Source organism: Cetorhinus maximus, chromosome 8 (genome assembly GCF_964194155.1).
Source record: "Cetorhinus maximus chromosome 8, sCetMax3.hap1.1, whole genome shotgun sequence".
Taxonomy (NCBI): Eukaryota; Metazoa; Chordata; class Chondrichthyes; order Lamniformes; family Cetorhinidae; genus Cetorhinus; species Cetorhinus maximus.
The window spans coordinates 84,830,769-84,852,807 of NC_135886.1; the positions used below are offsets into that span (position 1 = coordinate 84,830,769).

Consider the following 22,039-nt stretch of genomic DNA (forward strand, 5'->3'; position numbering starts at 1 on the left):
TGTAAAACTCTTTTCTTTCCTATCTCCTTCGTATGTCTGTGTGTGTGTGTGTGTGTGTGTATGCAGTTGCGATGACCATTCCCCAGGTCTGAATGAATGAATAAACAATACTTCTGATTTAACCCTAAAGAGAGTTTACTGGTGGTAACGAAAAGCAATTTTTAAAATATGTAATTAGTCTGGAAAACCAGTCATATATGTATTATTTGTGATTACAGTAAAAACAAATATGCAACCACAAATGCTAAATTTCAGATATTGTTGATGTTGATTTAGTCATATTGTATTCTGGGAAAACTTGTACATGTACCATTGTACATTTTAATGTAGAAATTAATTTTATAAAATATGAAAAAATCTTGTGTTACTGAGAGGTAATCACTGTTTTTTTAAGTGGGGAATGTGTAGTTTATTGTAAGATCTGATCATTTTTGTGGGCAGAATTTTACGGCCCTGTCATTCAAAGGCCCATTGACTTCGGCGGGACCAGAAAATCCCACAGGCAGGAGGGGCCATAAAAGTCAGCCAGATTTTCCCCTCCCAATGCTGAGCGAATCCCTGTTGGGAGGCCCAAACTAGAGGCGCTCAGGGCTGCAATTTTAAACTTTCCAGGCCATTCCCGAATGACACCATTTTCCCAGGGTTGGAAATGAGGTGGTTCGCAACCTGATGTTCACGTAAATTGTGGTTTGAGTTTTACATTGATAGAAAGTCCTGAGATTCCTTCAGAGTGTGAAAAAAACTAAGCAGATGCCAGACCTGTTTGACTGAAGCCCCAGTGACACTTTGGAAAAAAAAGGAGCAGATGGCTGCACATCTGGCCAGCAACACCTCGATTTTAAAATTCTCATCCTTGTTTTCAAATCCCTCCAAGGCCTCGCCCTTCCTATCACTGTAACATTCTTCAACATTACAACCTGCCAAGATAGCTGTGGTTCTCTAACTCTGGTCTCTGAGCATCCCTGCTTTTAATTGCTCCACCATTGGTGGCTGTGCCTTTAGCTGCCTAGGCCTTAAGCACTGAAGCATCCTTCCTAAACTTGTCCGCCCCTCCTTTCCTCTTTGAAACACTCTTTAAAACCTGTTTCTTTGACCAGGCTTTATGTGGTTCACAGTCAAATTTTGCTTTATGGGGCTCATGTGAAGCTTGAATCATGGGATGCTTTATTATTTTAAGTATGCTATACATATACGAGTGGCTATTCTTAAAAATATCCCATTTGTAGAATTAACCAATTCATCAAAACATATCACAGCACCAACTTCCAAGCTTAGCTCTGAGGTTACTATTAGTTATTTTTAAATTAATTTTACCACAGTTTATATGGAACCATTGTTGCTTTATTATTCGATTGGGATATATCAATAGCTTCATTCAGCTACATGTAGATTGTATTCTTGATAGAGCAAAAGGAGAATTGCAGTGCAAACCTCAAAAAATTCCATTGAAAGTGATAATGGGCAATGTTGCACTATTGACTGTTTCCCATCTGTGGTTGAAGCTTCACTGAAAACTCAAAATGGCCCTGGAACAGATGGGATAGTCCCCGATTGGCTGTACTGCCTCACCTGCCTGCCTCTATTCACATGTGCCACACCCCAGCCCTCACTCCCCACCCCCACCGTCATCGCATCCCACTACCATTACTGTACAAAGATACTGCAATTAAACCATTAATGTACATTTCTGTAGGCAACCAATTGAGAATATGCATTAATACCATATTGAGATTTTAAAAAAAAATGTGTTTAACGTTTGTAAACTTCAAATTAAAATAAAATGTTTATACTGGTTAAATGCATGCCAGTTTCTTCTATTTCAATTGGTAATTTGTTTGCTTGCAATGTTTAGTTTCTGATTTCAAAAGTGTGTGCACTTAGGGAGGTAGGATAGAACATCATTTACTTTATAAGCTGAAACGTTGATTACAGTTATTAAGTTGCAGGTTTGTTGAATTTATTTTCTACATATAAATATTGTTTAATTATTAAGAAAATAACCAAAACCTGAGTTCATAACAGATTACAAAGAATATTGAATAATTAAAGCTTTTGGGAGATTTGAAGGCAAGAAATAAATGATTGCTGACCCACTGCTTTCACATTGTGTAAGCTCCTATTGTTTGTCTTTTTTGTCTCATTTATAAAAACAAAACAAAGTGCTGACTAAATGACTGAAATTTCCGTCCTTTGCTGTAATGAGGATTCCTAAATTTGGATAACCATAAAGCTGCTGAAAATGGTTACAGGATGTATGAAAGCATAAAATATAAACACATAATCCCTATAAATTAACTTGCCAATGCAGATAATTTATGATAAAAACAACTATTTTTCCAAGATATTTTATACTGTGATCAGAAGTTCTAAAAATTATAAATATAATGGTTTAGATTTCTGCAGTGCCTCTAAATGAAGGTTTGCAAAACCCTAATCATTATTGATTATGGGAGCAATGAAAATGTTATTTACGGAGATGTTGTACATGAATCAGGAATTATACAAAACTGGAGGGAATGGTATGCTGCAATTCTACTGTTTGACCAGAATTTTGCATAAATTAGATATTACAATACACATTCTGAAGTTCTTTTTAAAAACTAATGGATTTCTGTGAAATTGCTTAAGTAAATCCATCATAGAAGATTGTAAGAGATGTGATGAAAACCAGTGAAGGAAGTGAATGATAATTGAATGTTCTTCAGTTCCTGGGAGAGACGAGCGAATTCGGAGACTTTGCAAACATGATGGATGTATTTCAATATTTTAATTCCTTATTTACGTTTTGGACTAAAATACTTCATAATCAAAAATTACCATTACTAAACAAGGACAATTGAGTATTTTATAGAGGCAAATATGGTATTTAAATCAAATGCTTGGATCAGGAATTCTGTGCAATTAGAATGAATGAGATCCTATCTAGGCCTTCACTTCCATTTTAGGCAGCATCTTCTTGTAGTAAATGTCCTATCACTTAATAGTTGAAAGCATTGACTACAGACTGTGTTTTTTTAGGTCTTCAGAATGTGGTAGGAATGTCACTTCACTGGATCTTCTTTGGGATTTAACTATCAAACACATTTATTTTCCAGCAATAGAATAAGCAAATAATAGAAGTCATCTGGCATATTTTAATAAGTGCTAAGCTTAGCTAACTCAGAAAATAATAATAGTTTATCTGGAAAAGCTGCAGTAGTAATTTATCATTCCCGATGGCCCTCTTTTTTTTCTGATCAACGACAAATGTTATCTGGCTTAGTTAATTCTCCTTGGAGGTTCCAGACGGACTCAATGGCCGGAATCATCTGGTCCCATTGGCGGTGGGTGTCACAGTGGGCCTGAGTGAACAATACGGCGAGAAGGCCAAAAATCGGTTTCACGCTGTCATGAAATCAATATGCGATCATCCGCTCCACCCATCAATGGCGGCCATGTTTCCCACTGCTGCACATCGCGAACCTAATTTCAATACTTTCACATCTAATTATAAGCTCTGCTTGCTGGAATCATCCCCCGAGGTCAAATTTACCATCTACGTCGGGGTGACTTCAGAACGGTGTGCTTCACGACAGCCTTTAAAAGGTGTGCACCTGACGAGCTGAACTTTGACGGGAACTCAGAGGTGAGTGCACACAACCTTGCACAGCACTCGTGAGCATCGCCCATAGGACATCAAGGGAGAGGCGCTGTGCATACAGTGGTGGGCACAGGCAAGCTGCTTTTTCCTGGCTAGTTTTTAGTATGGTGCTGGGGCAAGGGCTCCACTGCAGGTGGGGCAGAAGTGAGGTGGGGGCAAGGCAGCACAGACTGAAGGAAGCACACAAGCACATGCCGGTGAGGGGAGGGGGTGGAGGTGGGGCGGTGGGGGGTGGTGGTGAGGGAAGCGGCCACACACTTGGAAAAGCTCATCAAAATTGATAATTCTTCCACAGCTGAGACCGTTCAGCTGCAGCTCCAGTGACATTCTTGGAGTCGGGCCCCTGAAGCTTTTCTGCCCACTCAAGTAACGAAAAAGCATGAAAGTGCCACCAAATGCTTCAGAAATTTTCACCCCTCAAGCGCAGACTGCAAATTAAAGTGCATTTTAGGGGGCAGCAGAGCAATTGGCCGACTGGGCAAGTTGTAGAATCCCCTTGTGAAACGTGGCCATGGCTCAGTCACTGGTGGAGTTGCTCACAGCCCCTTTCAGTGTCTTTATTAACGTTTGGACCAGCATCCCCCATGATTCAAGCTAACAGCGCAGCCTTGCAGTGCGGGTTAGGAGAATGCCTGCACTTGAGCTGCAAGCACAGCATGCAGCCTAGTGGCTGAAGCTGCCACCAATTGGTCAAGTGGAGTGGGGCGGATGTGGGTGGGGTTTCAGACAGTCATGAAGCGCACTACACACTGCCCATCCAAGTGGTGGCCAGCACTCTCCTGCATGCGTGAAGGGGCCTTCAGACTTAACCAAGAGAGGTTCTTAAGACACATATGCTAACCCACGTGTCTCTCTCTTTGATCCTGCAGGAGGTGAACATCTGGATCATGGAGCCTGGTGAGTTAACGGAATGCTTCATGGCTTACAGAGACCAGGGAAGAAGAAGAAGAAGAAGAGAGCGGTGGAGGTGTCTGAATCAGCACAGGGAGGAGCACCTCCCTTTAGATGAAGGGGAAGCAGGGCCAGCTGTGCACACAGTAGAAGATCCATAGAGAGCCATCGCTTGTCACGCTTCGCTAGACCCAGGGTTTATAGACGACGCTTGGCTTGTCATTCCTGCAGATGACTGAGAATCAGTGTTGCCAAAGACTACGCATGTCTAGGGACCTGGTCAGTGATATATGCCACCTGCTGCAGGATTTAGCGCCATAGGGATATGGAGGGCATCCACTGCCAGTGGCTGTGAAAGTGACTGTGGCATTCAATTTTTATGCCAGTGGCTCCTTCCAGGGCTCCACAGGTGACCTGTGTGGGATCTCGCAAGCCTCCAAGTACAAATGTATCCAGGAGGTCACGGAAGTCATCTTCGTGAAGGCACAGAACTTTGTGTATTTTGACCGGGACCAAGAAAGCCAGGAAACAAGAGCACTGGGATTTTCACAGAGCTCAGGTTTCCCACCGGTGCAGGGTGCCATCGACTGCACTAATGTGGGGCTTAGATCACTGTGGCAGCAGGGAGTCAACTACATCAACCGCTGAATTTTCAGCTGGTGTGCGATCACAACAGACACATCCTACAGCTTTGTGCACAGTTCCCAGGGAGCACCCACGACTCCTTCATCCTCAGCAGGTCTCAGATCCCTGATATCTTCCAGGGTCCTGAGAGGCTGCTGAGTTGGATCCTCGGGAACAAGGGCTACCCACAGAGTACATGGCTGATGATACCTGTGCGGCGGCCTGAGACTGCAGCAGAGTGACGGCGTAACGAGTCTCATGCCAAACAATAGGCATTTTGAAAATGCGGCTCTGATGCCTCGACAGGTCCAGTGGAGCACTGCAATGCATCCACCGAGGGTGTTGCGCATCATCGTAGCTTGCTGCGCACTCCACAACCTGGCACTACAACGGGGTGAGGACCTGGCAGAAGAGGAGATGGAGGAGCTGCATGTCTCCTCCGGTGAGGAGGACAGAAAAGGGAATGACAGTGATGAGGTCCTTGAAGGCAAGAATGCCGGCGATGAGGTCATCGCACTGGCCAGATGAGGCAGTCATGCTCGCAAGGTCCTCATAGCCGCAAGACTCACGGAGGACGATGACATGATGCAGTGAGGACAGTCCTGACATCCTCACCTTGCATCTGTGAACATTTGACTCCTCTGTGGCTGATGGCAGTGCCCATACCCTCAGTGCTCAGACTCATGTCATGGAGACACATGAGGCCTTAATAGTCGCTCGATTGCAGGAGGATGATGACAACATGCAGTGAGGACACTCCATAGATCATTACATTGCCGTTGTGAATGTCTGACTCCTGTCTGGCTGAGGGCAGCTCGCTTGTGCTCTGTGATCAGGGTCATATCATTGAGGCACAGCCGTGAAACTTTCAATGCACCTGATCCTTTGTCAGCCTTCAGCACCTGACCCCTTCAGGAGCACAGCGTCACCAGTCACAGATGCTGACGAGGTGGAGGCCAGCCCCATCTCAAAGGTGCTGAGAGCACACAGAGAGAATGACAGAACTCTGTGACACCTGCTCACGACATACTGGCAGCAATGACAAGCACCATCGAGATGCAGGCATCACTAGTGTGCCCGATGAGTGTGAAGCCAGACCATCACTTTGGTCTGAAGGTTACACTGCGCAGGAAGAGGCCCTGGACTGAGACACCTGTCTTTATCTTCTGCAGAGACCAATGCTTCATATCTGAGTGACACAGACACTGCTCATGAGAACAAGGAGCCAAAGGCAGGGAAGCATTAATGGGAGTTTATTTATAACAGTGATCATTATCTACACGTGATTAAACGCATGCCTAGGCTGTGCAAATACATATTCATAACCTCCCTAATCCTGCCGCTATGTCTTGGTCCTCCCCAACATTCACAGCAGAGGTGGAGCAGCCTGCTGACTGTGATGCCCTGTCTGTGATGACCTTGGTGGGCGTCCTCTGGAGGGAAAGATCTGGAGGACCCCGGCCTACTTCGGGTGTCCTGCTGTAGGCCAGTTGCACCTTCCTCGGCCTGTGGAGCTGGAGATGATGGGGTCACAGGAAGAGGGGATTTGGATCAGCCAGACATTCCCGGAGTCACCTGGGGGGATGGCCCCAGGGCATCAAGCTGCTGGTCCTCCTCCCTATGACTGCCCAAAGGTCCCCGGCTGAATCCTTGAGAAGAAGGGGAAGTTTGAGCGAGATCAAGAGCCCCGCACCCCTCTTGCATTGACACTGTTGGAGGTCAACTGTGTCATCAGCAATGGAGTTCAGCGTGCACAGCAATGTAGGACTGATGTCCATGGCTGCAGCCATTCTGCCAGTGTTGACCTTGATGTGTTGGCATGTGCTATCACCTCGGACTGATGGCAGACAGATTCCTCTACTGTCTCTTGCAATCTGAGGAATAAATCCCTTCCTGATATTCCCATGATTGTCTTTGCAGCTCCACCAACTGATTGAGGACCGAGTCCAGAGGCTAATCATTTGACTTAGACTCAGCAGATTCCTTGCCTGCAGTCCTCCGAGTGCCAACAACCAAGGATGTTCCATCCTCTGCCTGCTGTGGAATAGATTGTATGGTGTGCTCACCAGGTTATGATCTCGAGGTGTGTGTCTCTGCGCTGGTGGAGGGTGTGGGTGAGTGCCATAATGAGTCTTCAAAGAGTTCTGTCATTCTCTCTGTGTGCTCTCAGCACCTTTGAGATGGGGCTGGCCTCCATCTTGTCAGCATCTGTGATGGCCTGAGATGTTCTCGGCACTGGAGTCAGGGTCAGATTTGCCTAGGAGAGTAAGTGGAGATTATTAGTGCTTGGCAGCCAAATTAAACACAGAACAGTGGACTCAGAGTAGCATTGAGAGAGGGATCATGTGGTGCAGGATCCTCACGTGGGTATTCGCCGCTGACCTCACGGTCAAAATAGGATCGGTCAACGTCCTCTCTGGCCAGCTCCAACGCTTGACTCTCGAATGGAGTGAGGACCTTAATGTCCGGCATTCCATCCCCGGTTCGGGACCTCACCCGGTGATTGTGTGCGAGCTTGTCATGCATAAAGACAGATGGAGAGTGTGTAAGCAAGGTGCATGCCAGGCCAAATAAGAAGGATGCCAGACATGTATGTGTGCTGAGTGGAGCCATGGACGGGATAAGGAGGCAGTCTTAAGTGGACATGAGGCCAGATGGAGATGTAATGGTGTGTGAGAGAGAGTGAGTGGTAATGTCCCTTGAGCTGGCAGTGAATGAGATGCCAGTGAATGTGTGATGAGCTTGTGAGTGGGTGAGTTGAGATTGATGAGGTGGTTGACTTACCCTGGTGGCATGGATGAGGTCATTCATACATTTTCTGCACTGGAGGGTCTACCTCTTGTGTGCAACATTGGCACTGACCACCTCTGCCACTGTCTCCCAAGCCGGAGTGGTGATACTAATGGGCCTCCTGCGGCCTGAGCGGGAGTAGAGGACATCGCGGCGGGCCTCCAAAGTGACCAGGAGGTATCCCAGGGATGGATCACTGAATCGGGGAGCTGCAGTTTTCCTGACTTTTGGGGCCATGTCTTCACTGGAGCAGTCCTGGGCTGCAAGCATTGGGAAGTGTGCGCGCGGCTGCAATTTAAGAAAGCTCCTGGCGTGATGATGTGGCGAGGTAATGGCATGGCGGGCCAGTTGGGGGCCTGCTGCCAGCAATCCGGCTTGTTTCCCGTGACTGCATAATTTATGAGGTAGGAAGGGGACGAGACGCGCGAAAACCGTCCGGCCTGTCTTTTTTCCACGCCCACTACCGCACTTAGTGCAAACCTGGGACAACTCCACCCAATGATTTAAAAAAAAATCAGGCTGATAAAAAAGCCTTGAAGGAATTATTGGAACCATGTTATATTAAAATAATTGTTGAATTAAAAAGGTCAATCAAACGCATGTTTGAACAAAGCGCATAGAAAATTTGTATTTAAATTGACGACGACTCTTACCAAGTCCCCAGTTTTATACAACAACTGTTGCAAAAACAGGAACAAAATAAGCTTGAACGTTCTTCATTGATTACCAAGCCAAATCTTCTACAGTGATGCTTCTTTGGTGTTCCATTGGACAACTGTTAATTGCATAAGTGACTTATTTTTAACAATATTGCAACACAAATTGGAGAGAATTGATACTTTTGTTCTCTCTTATAAGAGTGCTATGGGCTTTGAAATATTGAAACAGGAATAGCTCTTTCAGTCCCTTTACTCTGTTTGCCCATTCAATTTGATTATTACATAACCTGTACCTCAATTTCATTTAATCAGCTTTTCTCAAATTCCCTCAATAATCTTATCTAACAAAAAACCATCGATCTCAGTTTTGAAAATACCAATTAACTCAACATTCACAGCTTCTTTGGAGCAGCAAGTTCAGATATCCATTACTCTTTATGTAAAAAATGCTTCCTGATTTAGCATAGCTCTAAATTTAAGATCATGCCCCTTTATTTCTAGATTTTCCCACTAAAGAAAAGACTTTCTCTGTATCTACCCTATCAAGTCTCTTCATCATTTTAAACACCTCAATTTAGATAACTCCTCGATCTCCTAAACTCATGGAAATGCAAGCTACGTTTACGCAACCTGTGGTCATAAATTACCCGGTAACCCTTTAAGTCCAGGAGGTTAGCAACTTGCCACATGTTCCCTCATTGATCTTGTGCGATCGATGGAATTCAGTTCTCGATAATATGTAAGCTTAATGCTGGTTAGGTTTTTTAACTGTATATATTTAAAACTATTCATTCCAGTTCATCTGCAGAAACTATTTGCAAAATAGGGATAATCTACAGAGGTAGAGAATATAGTATGCTATCGAGATAAGCTAATTTCAAATGAAGGATGGGCTCTTGTTGTTTTACTAATGTTATAATTAATGAAGTATCCACAGTCCAATAGTGATTTGCTTTTCTCAAGCAAAATAGCATAACTTTTCTCATGACGGTTCTATTTTATTTAAAGAAATAACTTTTGCAAACGAGTAAAAACATGAAGCTGCTAATGGTAAATGGTAATGGTAAAAAATACAGTAAATCCTAGTCTTCATCATTTTTGCATAAAAACTGATTAACTTGCTAACCAAATTTCTATTATTCAACCTAAGAGAGATCCAAAGTGCTATAGTATTTTGTTAGTTTGTTTTATATTAAAAGAGACTGACTAAGCATTGATTTTTACAGCAGCTTTCCGCAGCAAACTTTAAGTGAAAAACGTATTTATGATTATAAGTTTGGCTTCCAATGCTCACTAACAAATCTGCTTTCCTTTCCTTTCTTCACAGTTTTCCATTGAACAGCTGTTCTTCGAATAGGATGAGTTCCGGTAGTTCAGATGAGTTCTTCCAGTCAATGAATCATGCAGAGCAAACATTTCGAAAAATGGAGAACTACCTCCAGCACAAACAACTGTGTGATGTTCTTCTAATTGCTGGAGATCACAAGATTCCTGCTCATCGGTAAATTTCACAGTGTATTTCATAGGACTTGCACAATCAGCGTTAGTGAAATATATTGCAGTTAGAGTTATATGGAATCATCAGTGCTGTTCAGCTGATAAAAGCTAAAATGGTTCACTTTGAGTTATTTTACCAAACTACTTACTGATAACATATTGGGTTAAAGACCGGTCTATCAACATATTAGAAGTTTTACCACACTGTCATATCAACATAAAAGCCTTGCAAAGTTATGTGTATTAAAGCCCTAATAAAATGTCTGTGAAGAATAAGAAGGGTAATCTAGACTGATTGGCAAGTTACTATTCAATTTGCGGCACCGCAAACAAAAATATTGGAATTCAAATATTCATCTGGTGGCATATATTTACATGTCTTGCTCTTTTAAAAAATATATATTTTCATGGTATGTGAGTGTCTCTAGCAAAGCCTGAATTTATTGTTCATCTCTAATGGCCCCTGCGTAAGATGTTAAGAAGATGGCAAATTAGCCTTTTGACATCAAGAATTTCTAACAGCATCAGTGATGTCGTAAAACAAAGAGGAAAGGAAGAGGCATAATATTGTGGAAAGAAAGCATCCAGATTGCGGGATTTAGTTATTCAACATGCACCATCAATCTGTGTGTCAAGCTGTTGAATAAAATATCAACGTATCTTCTTGCCACTAAGAATGACTTTTAATAAAGAAAGTATTGCTAAGGGCAATGACAATATTGTGTCTGTATTTTTAGAACTACCCTAGAGAAAAAGGAAATTAATGTGACTTTATTTTTGTAATTTTTAATAAATCAACAATGAAGTCCACTAAAATTGTAACTTCACACAAACATGGGCCACAGCTCTTAACAACAGGAATTAAACATTATATCACTGTCCTCATTTCTCCCGAGTCTGTGTCTTGAACTTTTGGAAGTGCCAGATGGTGGTGATTAAAGGCTTTTGGCTTAATACTCAAGACGCCAGTGCTTAACAAAGCCTAATCAATGCTTGAATCCTATTTTCGTTGAACAAAATTGATCTCATTAAAAACTTAAAACAATGTAGAATTTCTTAATGTTTATATTATTAATATTTCCTCTGGGACCACGAGTTACTAGACACAATTTTAATTTGTGTGTTTGTGGTTTCCTTTAGTGATTTAGTGGCAATTAGAAATCTAAATTTCAGTATTTTATATGTTGCTGCATAAATAATGAATTGTGTCTTGACCAGTAATCAACATGAGATAGCAGGATTTTGCCTTTGGCGAGGGTGCTTGGTGTTAATATGGCAATCATCTTGTTAAAACCAATTAGCCGTTAAACAGCTGATGGGCACTAATTATTCCAACTGAATAGAATAAAAAGGTACAGCTGGAATTCTTTGGGGGGAAGCTACTAGGAAGTTAGTGGCACTGAGGAATTGTCTTGGAAATAAACCAGCTTTAACCAAGAGATCTGCCTGGATTAATTATTCAACTACAACCTCTTATTGTGAGTAACACTTGGTGAGGACGGTCGGGAAGCTGACCACTGCCTGCGATCGGCCCACAACATGATTTCACTCTGGTGGGCTAATTAAGGCCCGCGCAGCATGGAATGCAAGCGGCAATGCTCAGCGCCGCCTGTGCGGGCTGGGGGAGGAGGGCGAGCGGGCCTAGCGCAATCTTCGCGCATGCGTGCGAAAGAGCGCTTCAATCTCCTTAAGGCACGGAGCTGCCTCTGGGAGATGAAGAGCTGTTTACAGAAAATAATAAAGGAAATAAAATTGTCATAAAACATGTCCCCTCATGTGACTCTGTCATGAGCTGGGACATGTTTTTAATTAAAAATTAAATTTTTATCTGATGTTTATTTGCTTTAGGAAACCTCATCCCACCCGTGGATGAGGTTTCCTAAAAATTGTAAAGACTGCTTGAACTTTTCGCTTGCCCGCCAACTGTTGGGTTGGACGGGCAGTGTAAATTTGAATTTAATTAGCTTCTTAATGGCCTTATAGGCCTTTTAATTGTTGGAGGGTGCACATCCGACTCCTGCCAAATGAAATATTGTGAGACTGCGTGATGAAGTCGGGATGCTTGCCTGACGTCGTTGCACATCATTTTATGCTCGAGCGTGTTGGGTGTGCGCCTGCATGCCGAGTGTAATATTCTGCCCCAAGTCTATTAAACATAACTATGTAGACTTAACTAATTTCCAGGCATGAAGATTTGATAGCTGTAGAAAAGCAATAAATGGGCAGATAAAAATATATTTGACCTAAGTTTCTTTCAAAAAAAGTGTGGATGTCAGGCTAATGAAGTTGACAAAAGCATTAGTTCTGTGGTATTTATTTAGAAGCTTTCTGCTTATCGCTTATGTTATCTCCATTGCTTTCAGGCTAGTCCTCAGTGCTGTTTCTGACTACTTTGCTGCCATGTTTACAAATGATGTACGTGAAGCCAAGCAAGAAGAAATTAAAATGGAGGGTGTCGACCCAGATGCACTTAAAGCACTCGTTCATTATGCTTACACAGGTGACCTGTAATGTAATATTTATAGAGGACTTTTTTATGTGTACAGTAGCAAATGTCTGCTTTGGAGGTCAAACTCTATTTTAGATTTCCAATAAAGGAAACAACAGTTACTTTTCACAATACATCTGAGTCAACGGTCTTGACTCTGAATATATTTCAAGGTACAGGATGTGTGCATTAAATATTTTTTAAATACTCTGCTTATGTGGAATAATTAAAACTGGGTAATGCTTCCAGTCTTGGAAAACTGTTAAATGCTCAAGTGTTGTTTCTGTGCTCAAGCACAAATCAAGTGTGTGATTTATATTTAGTTCATTCTTATTTTTAAGGTTTTAACAATCCTACATACATCATGTGGCCAAAGATTTCAATTATTAAACTAAAATTACTGTATTTTTGAATTTAAGTAAATCAATGCCGGTAATTTGTAAAAATATTGGATTTAAATAATAAATAATTATATTTACTCATAGATTCTCCACGACATTGCTCAGATGTAACTTTGGCCTGAATTTTCATTCTCAGGTCAGGGGTACAGAGTCAGGACAACTCCTGGCTCAGCAAACCTGACCCGGGAGAAAGTTCCCCGCAAGGTTGGATGTTTATTCTGTGGGTTGGGGGAGTGGGGCTGAAAATGGGAATCATGGAATGAGTGTAGTGGTTGCCAGGTGCAGAGGCGGCTAGGTGGAATGTTGCTTCTGTGCACCAGCATTGTGTGGAAGTTTTTGAAAAAAAACATAAAACAACCCTCCAGCCCTCACCGCTCACACCCCCTCAGCCCCCTATAAACTCACCATGCCCCATTCATGCCAACCCATACCACCTCATGCCCTCACCCCCAAGGCCCCTCATACTCTCAATGTGATCCTATGCCCCTCTATCCATTCCCATACACTTTATAGGCCCAATGCCAACCCATGCCCTACGCCCACCACACCTTGCACTTAAACCCACCATGCCAATTCACCAAGTATTAACTATGGGCAGGCCTCAGGACCCATGCTGAGATTAAATGAAATAAAGTTGTAAGAGTCCATTGCAGGCTTTAATTTAAAAAAAAATACTCATTCATAAAGCCTATTCATTTCATTTACACTCCTTCAACTACATAATCCCTTATAAAAACAAACATTGGAATTCATGGTCCAACTTCAAAGAGTCTATAACCACTTGTAGCTGTCAATCAAACTGTGAAATGTCAGGCAGCTCACTGTCATAATGGGAGGTTGTGCAATCAGTCATAAAGCACTAATTCAGTAATGATATCCCTCAGGCTTATGTCAACAGGCAGAGTGAAATAGCAAGCTATGATTTAACACTCCATACAGTTTTTTTTGAATATTTTAAGGGAAGGAGTTTAAAATACTGTGAAAGCTTAACAGTTGCTTTTGACAGTTCTCTTGACAGTTTCAGTGAGTTTATATGCATATTACGTACATTCGTGTCCATTTTTTAACAATCCCAAAGGGCACCTTACCTGTCCAGAAGGGCACCTGGCTTCCTCCAAAGGTGTCACGGTACTATATCCAAAGAGGTACCTTACCTTACTAAAAGGGTGCCCCGACCTCTCCAACGCTCTCCACAACCTTTAGACCTGCTCCTCCCAGGTCTAACCTGCATACGTTGTGTTTCCTACTCCAGAATCAGATATGACTCTTTTATATGGGCAGCTGCCCCTGCAAAAGGTGCTTGCACAAATCCCGACCCGCCCCATAAAAATGGTAGGTGCCGTGTTCGGGGACAGGACTTCCAGATTTCGATCTCCACCACCATTTTCGCAATGTTGGAGAGGCTCTTCATCATTGTGAAAATCGAAGCCTTTGTGTTCTGTATATGTGACTTGAATTGAACTGAAGTTGTGACTTTGTTTCTTTATCTAGCATTTGCTGTTGACTTTCAAGGACTTGATTTACCTATCAGAAGGGTATGGGGAGTTGGATTCTCTTTTAAACTCGCAAGGCTGAGGTCAAATTCATTGTGTTGCTGCTGCTTGTGGAACATTCTGTTCTTTGAATGGTTTCTCTCTGTTTCTCCTAGCTTTTCATAGTTCTTCTTCTATTATTTTTACTCTGATTCTGTTACTGTCCCCTGTTCTCTTTATCCTTACATTCTTCCAATCCTCTCACTTGGCATAGTTCTTCTTCTGTTACTCTTGCAATCCCTGCCAATTGCATGCTTTTTCATTAACACTGCTTTTCTCATCATCAATTTCTCACATTGGGGCTGTGGTGAGAAGAACAGTAGATGCACAGCCAACAGCACCTAGTGGAGAGTCACAGGAGGGAGCAAGTAAGAGAGCTCGAAGCGGCCAGGGTCAGCAATGGAGGAAAGGCTGGGATATGCATGCCTTTCATCTGTTGTGTATTCCTATGTATTCTTCACAGTGAATCTGAAATGGAGTACATGGGTATTCTGTGCTACAGAGGTGTTGTCTGCTTGCTTGCAACTTGGGAAATTTGAGAAGAATCGGGGCCAAAACTGTTGTGGTGTGTTGAGAAAATGCTGAAGCAGTTGGAAGGGGGAAGTGGAATCTTGTAATTTCTTAAAAATGATTGTTTTTGTCTTTGTTATGTGTTAATTATGTAATCGAGTTTATCTTTAGAAGATATAAATTATTGGGTGTGAAAAGTTTTTAAAAATTTACTAAAATGTGACTGGCAGATTTCTTGCTGCTACATCATTTATTAGATTTCTTGTTGCAATCTGGTGAATGACAAAAGCATAAAATAACCAATTAGAATGAAAAATATTTTTAAAGTGTTCTGCCTAATCAGATGGTAATAAAGAAATCTATTTAATCACTTCAAGACATTTTTTCAAATTTGTCACTTCTGCACTAATTGTACTGAGTCAAAACCAACACTGGATAGAGAGTTGAGACTCAATTACATATGAACATACGAATTAGGAGCAGGAATAGGCCACTCGGCCCCTCAAGCCTGTTCCGCTATTCAATAAGATTATGGCTTGATCTCACTGAAACCTCCCTCCTACCCCCGATAACCTTTCACACCCTTGCTTATCAAGAATATATCTACCCCTGCCTTAAAAATACTCAAAGATTCTGCTCCCACTGTCTTTTGATGAAGAGAGGTCGAAAGACTCATTACCCTCAGAGAAAAAATTCTCCTCATTTGTCTTAAATGAGCAACCCCTTATTTTTAAACAGTGACCCTTAGTTCTAGATTCTCCCACAATAGGAAACATCCTCTATACATCCACCCTGTCAAAACCCCTCAGGATCTTAAAGCTTTCAATCAAGTCGCCTCTCACTCTTCTAAATCCCAGTGCATACAAGCCTAGCCTGTCAAACCTCATAAGACAACCCACCTATTCCTGGCGTTAGTCTAGTAAACCTCCTCTGAACTGCTTCTAATGCGTTTACATCCTTCCTTAAATAAGGAGACCAATAATGTGCACAGTACTCCAGATGTGGTCTCATCAGTGCCCTGTACAACTGAAGCATGACCTCCCTACTTTTGCATTCAATTCCCCTCACAATAAACAATAACATTCTATTAGCTTTCCTAAGTACTTGCTGTACCTGCATACTAACCTTTTGTGACTCAAGCACTAGGACACACAGGTCCCTCTGAATCTCAGAGCTCTGCAAACTCTCACCATTTAGATAATATGCTTCTTCTTTATTCTTCTTGCCAAAATGGATAATTTCACATTTGCCACATTATACTCCATTGGCCAGATCTTTGCCCACTCACTTAACCTATCTATGCCCCCATGTAGCCTCCTCATGTCCTCTTCACAAATTACTTTCCTACCTATCTTTGTGTCATCAACAAATTTAGCAACCACATCTTCGGTCCCTTAATGCAAGTCATTTATATAAATTGCAAAAAGTTGAGGCCCCAATACTGATCCCTGTGGCACACCACTCATTACATCCTGCCAACCAAAAAATACCTATTTTTCCTACTACTCCATTTCGTGTTAGCTCAGCACTCTTCTACCCATGCCAATATGTCACCCCCTACACTATGAGCTTTTATTTTCCACAATAACCTTAGATGTGGCACCTTATTAAATGCCTTCTGGAAATCTAAGTATAGTGCATCTATTGGTTGCCCTTTATCCACAGCACATGTGACTCCTTCAAAGAGCTCCAATAAATTGCTTAAACATGATTTCTCTTTCACTAAACCATGTTGACTCTACCTGATTGCCTTGGATTTTTCTAAGTGCCCTGCCATAACACCTTTATAATAGCTTTTAACATTTTCCCTGTGACAGACGTTAAGCTAACTAGCCTGTAGTTTCCTGCTTTATGTTTCACAGGTCTCTTGGAGCTGAAAGAGGAAACTATAGAGAGTTTATTAGCTGCAGCATGTCTTCTTCAGCTCTCTCAAGTGGTGGATGTATGCTGCAACTTCCTCATGAAACAGCTCCATCCATCAAATTGTTTGGGAATAAGATCCTTCGCTGATGCTCAAGGCTGCATGAATCTGCTGAAGGTGGCCCACAGCTATACCACGGTAAGGCCTTCAAAGGTTGATACCAGTTTTTTTTTAGCTGTTTCTGAATGCAATTCCAGATAGAAATTTTCCAAGCGAGGAGAAAAGCAAGCCAGGGTAGAAAACTATTGCAAATTATCACCTTGCCTGGTCATCAGATGACTATCTGATATTTACCAAGTGAGACAGTCACCAGGTTTTTGAATATAAAATCTCTATAGCATTTCATTCATTAAGCAACTCTTTAGAATTAATGGGCAGAATTTTGCCCTTGATGGGCGTGTGGGCCCCACCGGCTCGGCGACAAGCAGGCAGTCGATCGCCACTGCCGAAACGGGCCCCACTGCCATTTTGAGTGAGCGGGCCAATTAAGGCCCGCCCAGCGGGCCACCCGACGGGAAGCGCTATGCACTTCCTGTGCGGGGGGGTAGGGATTCACCAACTGTCAAAGTGCGCTCTTTTGCGCATGTGCGTGAAAGAACGCACAGCTCCCTGAGGCTAAGTGCTGTCTCAGGAAGAGCGCTGAAAGCTTTATAAACTTAAAAAATAGAAAAATAAAAATATTATTAACATGTCTCCCTCATGTGACAATGTCACACGAGATGGGACATGTTAATAAATGTCACATAAAGTTTATTAAAGTTTTTTAAAACAGACATGAAACCTCATCCCGCCAGTGGATGAGGTTTCATGTTTTTTCAGAAGCCCGCTGGGGCTCCTGGCCTTCCCACCAGCCTTAAGGTTGGACGGGCAGGGCCTAAAATTGGCTTAATTATCCTGTCAGTGGCCTCAATTGGCCATTGACAGGTCGGCGGGCGGACAGCTGATTTCGCTGTCTGCCCTCCTTCCTGAATATTTAAATGGTGTGGGACGACGTCGGGGGTTCTCCTCCCGACGTTACCCCGCGTCATTTTCGCGTCAGTGAGCGGGCCCCGCCCCCTGCTCGCTGACGGGAAAATTCTGGCCAATATATACAAACATTTTTGTACAGTAAATGTTATAGCTAATATTTTAGAAACTATTTTAAGACATTAGTTTTGCTTTGCTTTATTCTACATTTTCCACGGCACTGTAGGAGTGAGTGTGAAATAGTCAGCCGAATTCCAGCTCACCAGGCATTTTGCATTAAATATGCTTGAGTCTGTAAACTTCATTCAGATAATTTTAACAGTACTTCTTGCAGGCAAGGGAATGTCACATGGTGTCTTTCAGAGTGGCATTAAGGAACTTGCCAAAAGGAGTTTTAACTTGCATGGAAACCATATGCCATCCATCCATCATTTTTGTGCTTGTGACCTACACTGGCTCCCATTTAAACAATGCCTCAATTTTAAAACTCTCATTTTTGTTTTCAAATCCCTCCATGGCCAGGCTCCTCAATATTTCTGTCATCTCCTCCAGGCCCACAACACTCTGAGGTATCTGCACTCCTCCTCTAATTCCGGCCTCCCTGATTTTGATTGCTCCATCACTGGTGGCTATGCCTTCAGTTACCTAGGCTCTAAGCTCTGGAACTCCTTCCCTAAACACAGCTGTTATTTAATAGGCGAGTGTAGTTTGTCTGCTCTTGCATTCATGGTACCATTTTGGAAACATCTAATAATTGTTCAATTATTGCTCAACCATGGTATTCAAACCATATCTAGGTTAATTGTATTTCTGCAAGTCAACTTATTAAGTGGATGTAGCGACGTCAGTAAATGAGTGATAAGGTATCAGTTCTGTAAGCCTATGTAGGCTTGATGGTTCCTTTATTCAAGAGCCCATTTCAGAGCTTTCAGCGGAAAATCTATGCTAACCCTGGCAGTATTCAGGGAGTTGCTCTCTTTCAGATGAGAGATCAAACCAAAGTCCCATCTGTCCTCGTAGGTGGACATTAAAAGTTTCCGTGACACTGTTTTGAAGAAGAACGTTTAACCCCAGTGTCTTGGCCAATATTTACCCCTTATCCAACATCACTAAAACAGCTAATTTGGTTGTTATCATAATGATGTTTGTGGAACTTTGCTTTGTGCAAATTGGGGGTTGCCATGTTTCCTAGATTACAATAGTGACTACACTTCAAAAGTACTTCATCCATTGTAAAGCGCTTTGGGGCATCCTGAGGTTGTGAAAGGCATTATGTAAATACAAGCCTTTCCATTTTTTAATATAGTATTGTTGAAATTGAACAAAATGCAAGGGGAGAAAGTAGACAAAATTGTTTAATTGAGTCATGTAAAGACATCAGAGATAAAAATAACAGAAAATAGGAATTGCAAAAGAAAAAATGAACACCTTGAAGGAATTCTTGCGCAATTGTAAATTAAGATGATAAGTCGTAGAACATTTAAATATTATGAATTGTTCAAAAATGAAAATTGGACCCTGAATACGGAAGTAAATAACGTTCCTGTGCAATTTAATTTATGATGGTACAGGCTAAACTGAAAATTAGTTGGCTTGGCTTGAATTAGTGCAAGTGATTACGTTAATTTAAAATGTGAAAAGCAACAAACTGAGGGCACATTGTTTGGCTGTTACAGGGAAAGATGGGGTTGTTACTGTCTACAAAAGTTAATGAAAATAGACAAACTGGCAGAGAAACAAGAATAAGGTTATGGTAAATAATGTAATACAATGGATAGGTGCAACATCAAGGGTGATATGATGTACAGAAATCAAGGAGTGAACTTGTCAGTGACCTCAAGAGTTGAAAAACATTAAGTTTATCTATATGAATGCACATCATCATATTAGTTCTCAAATTCACCTGTGATAACCATGTCACTGGCACCTTTAAAACATTTTCAGAGAAAGTTGAATTGCACAAAATTGAGCTGTCCGTTTATATCAGAAATCTACAAGGAAATAAAGAAATGACCAACTCCAGACAATAAATATCTGGTCTTATTGACAGGCAGGAAGGACAATTTCATGACTTCATTCTAAGTTGCAAGTTCAGATGATGTTTACAAAGCACTCTCATTTCATTTTTGTTGCATTAGATAACCTTTAAAATTGACATTTAGATCATCATCGAAGATATGAATAAACAATTAGACCCCAATTTTCTTCCTCCAAATATTCCATTAAACAATACAATAAATTCAGGGACAAAGTGATTAAACTAACTTTCTACATTGGGATTGATATATTGAATAGTTTCCTATTATTGATTACAGTATTGCACCTCATCCATGTGAATATTTATGTGAGCCAACACAATGGCTGGGATTTTCTGGCCCCGTCGTGGGTGGGACCCGCCGTGGACGAGGCGGCGCCCCAGCCAGAAGTCCATTGACTTGCAGTGGGACTGGAAGATCCTGGCGGCGGGCGGGTACGGAAAATCCCGGCCAATGAGTGACAGTGAGATAATTGAGCTTTTACTGCACAAAATGTCCTTGCCTTGTGCTGCAACTGTTCTCCACTGCCCTCATCATCTCCTCCAGGAGGTTCACTTCAACAACCTCCCTTAACTCTCCTCATGTTACTGTTTAGTAACTGTTTTTGCTTATACGAAGCACCTCGGGGATTTTGGTAGCTTAAATGTGCTATATAATTTTAATATGCCATTGTTTTACGTTGTTTGAGATTAAATTACTTTAGCGTAGACTGGAGACTGAATTGGAACTTTCTGCTCTGTAAGGCTAAGCTATTCACTGAATAAACTAATGAAATTATCAGGGCAAATAACAAAACAGACACACACCTCTGTGTTGTTTATTTTACTGTCCTACCCCAAAGGTAAGTTTGGAGTCAGGCAATAATAAACTAGGATCAATGATGATAGTGCACAAAATTAATGATCAATGCTAATGTTGATTCTGCTTATTTATTTGAATTTGTCTCAGAAACTCTGCAAATGAAGTTTTGACTACAGAGGTTTATATATGGTTCCCAGGTTCACTTAAAGTCATGATCATGCTCCAAGTTTGTAGCAAGAGCCACTCTGACCACTTAAACAACCAGGAGCTTCCATTCATTTTAGGGTTAAATGTTCCATACTCCCTACTGACTCAATTTTATATATTAAAAAAGCAGCACTCATTAAAATTTTTTAACTAAACCTGCAACTGCACTGGACTTACTAGTACGTGCTTCTATATGCACTGAGTGGGAAGACTTGAGCTATGTTATGACTCAGTTCTATATTGCAATCCTTTTCAAGATAGGGAGGCTGTTTTTGGGCCAAAGCCACTTACAAGATGTCAGTGTGATGATGTGATCATTCATCTGCACACACTCACATCATGTTGTTGGAAATCTGTTTAAATTTGGGAAGAAATAAAGCAATGGATTCAAATTTTGAAGCAATGTCACTTGGGGGAGAAAAGCAAACTGTAAATTGGTTCTGGCACATTTTGCCCGATAACTTTGTCCTTTCTGGATACCAGTTAACACCGCCACCTACACGCTGAAAACATGTGTAAATCCACAAGACAAAGGGAGGGGGTGGGGGAGGAGTTCACTCCTCCTGTTTTAATGCACCTTGATCATTGACTATTCTCTTTGGAGAGGAGAAGGCTAAGAGGAGATTTGTTATAGGTGCTCAAAATCATGAGGGGGCTGGTCAGAGTAGATAGGGAGGAACTGTTCCCACTCATAAAAGGATCAAGAATGAGAGGGCACAGATTCAAAGTGATTTTCAAAAGAAGCAAATGTGATGTGAGAAAACTTTTTCACACAGCGAGTAGTTAGGGTTTGGAATACAATGCCTGGAAGTGTGCTGAAGGCAGGTTCGATCGAAGCATTCAAGAGGGCATTAGATGATTATTTAAATAGAAACAATGTGCAAGGATATGGGGAAAAGGCAGGAGAATGTCACTGAGTCACAATGCTCATTCGGAGAGCCAGTGCAGACAGTGCTAAATGGCCTCTTTCTGCACTGTAACAATTCTGTGATTGATCTGACTGCTGTGTTATACCACCACTTTCATTTCATTGCTGAATGGAAACAAATGGCTGCAGAGAAAAATGACAGTAGAAC

The 22,039-nt window shown here is 41.9% G+C and overlaps 1 protein-coding gene across 3 annotated transcripts in view; it reads left to right on the top strand.

Moving 5' to 3' along the window:
- Nucleotides 1-22,039, top strand: part of klhl4 (kelch-like family member 4) — a 395,441-nt gene that overhangs the window by 324,069 nt on the left and 49,333 nt on the right. For all 3 annotated transcript variants that reach the window (XM_078547230.1, XM_078547231.1, XM_078547229.1), the window contains 3 exons: nt 9,932-10,105; nt 12,465-12,601; nt 16,895-17,091. In XM_078547230.1, coding sequence (XP_078403356.1) covers nt 9,963-10,105; nt 12,465-12,601; nt 16,895-17,091 — 477 coding nt within the window. In that variant the 5' untranslated portion in view covers nt 9,932-9,962. The remainder of the gene's footprint in view (nt 1-9,931; nt 10,106-12,464; nt 12,602-16,894; nt 17,092-22,039) is intronic.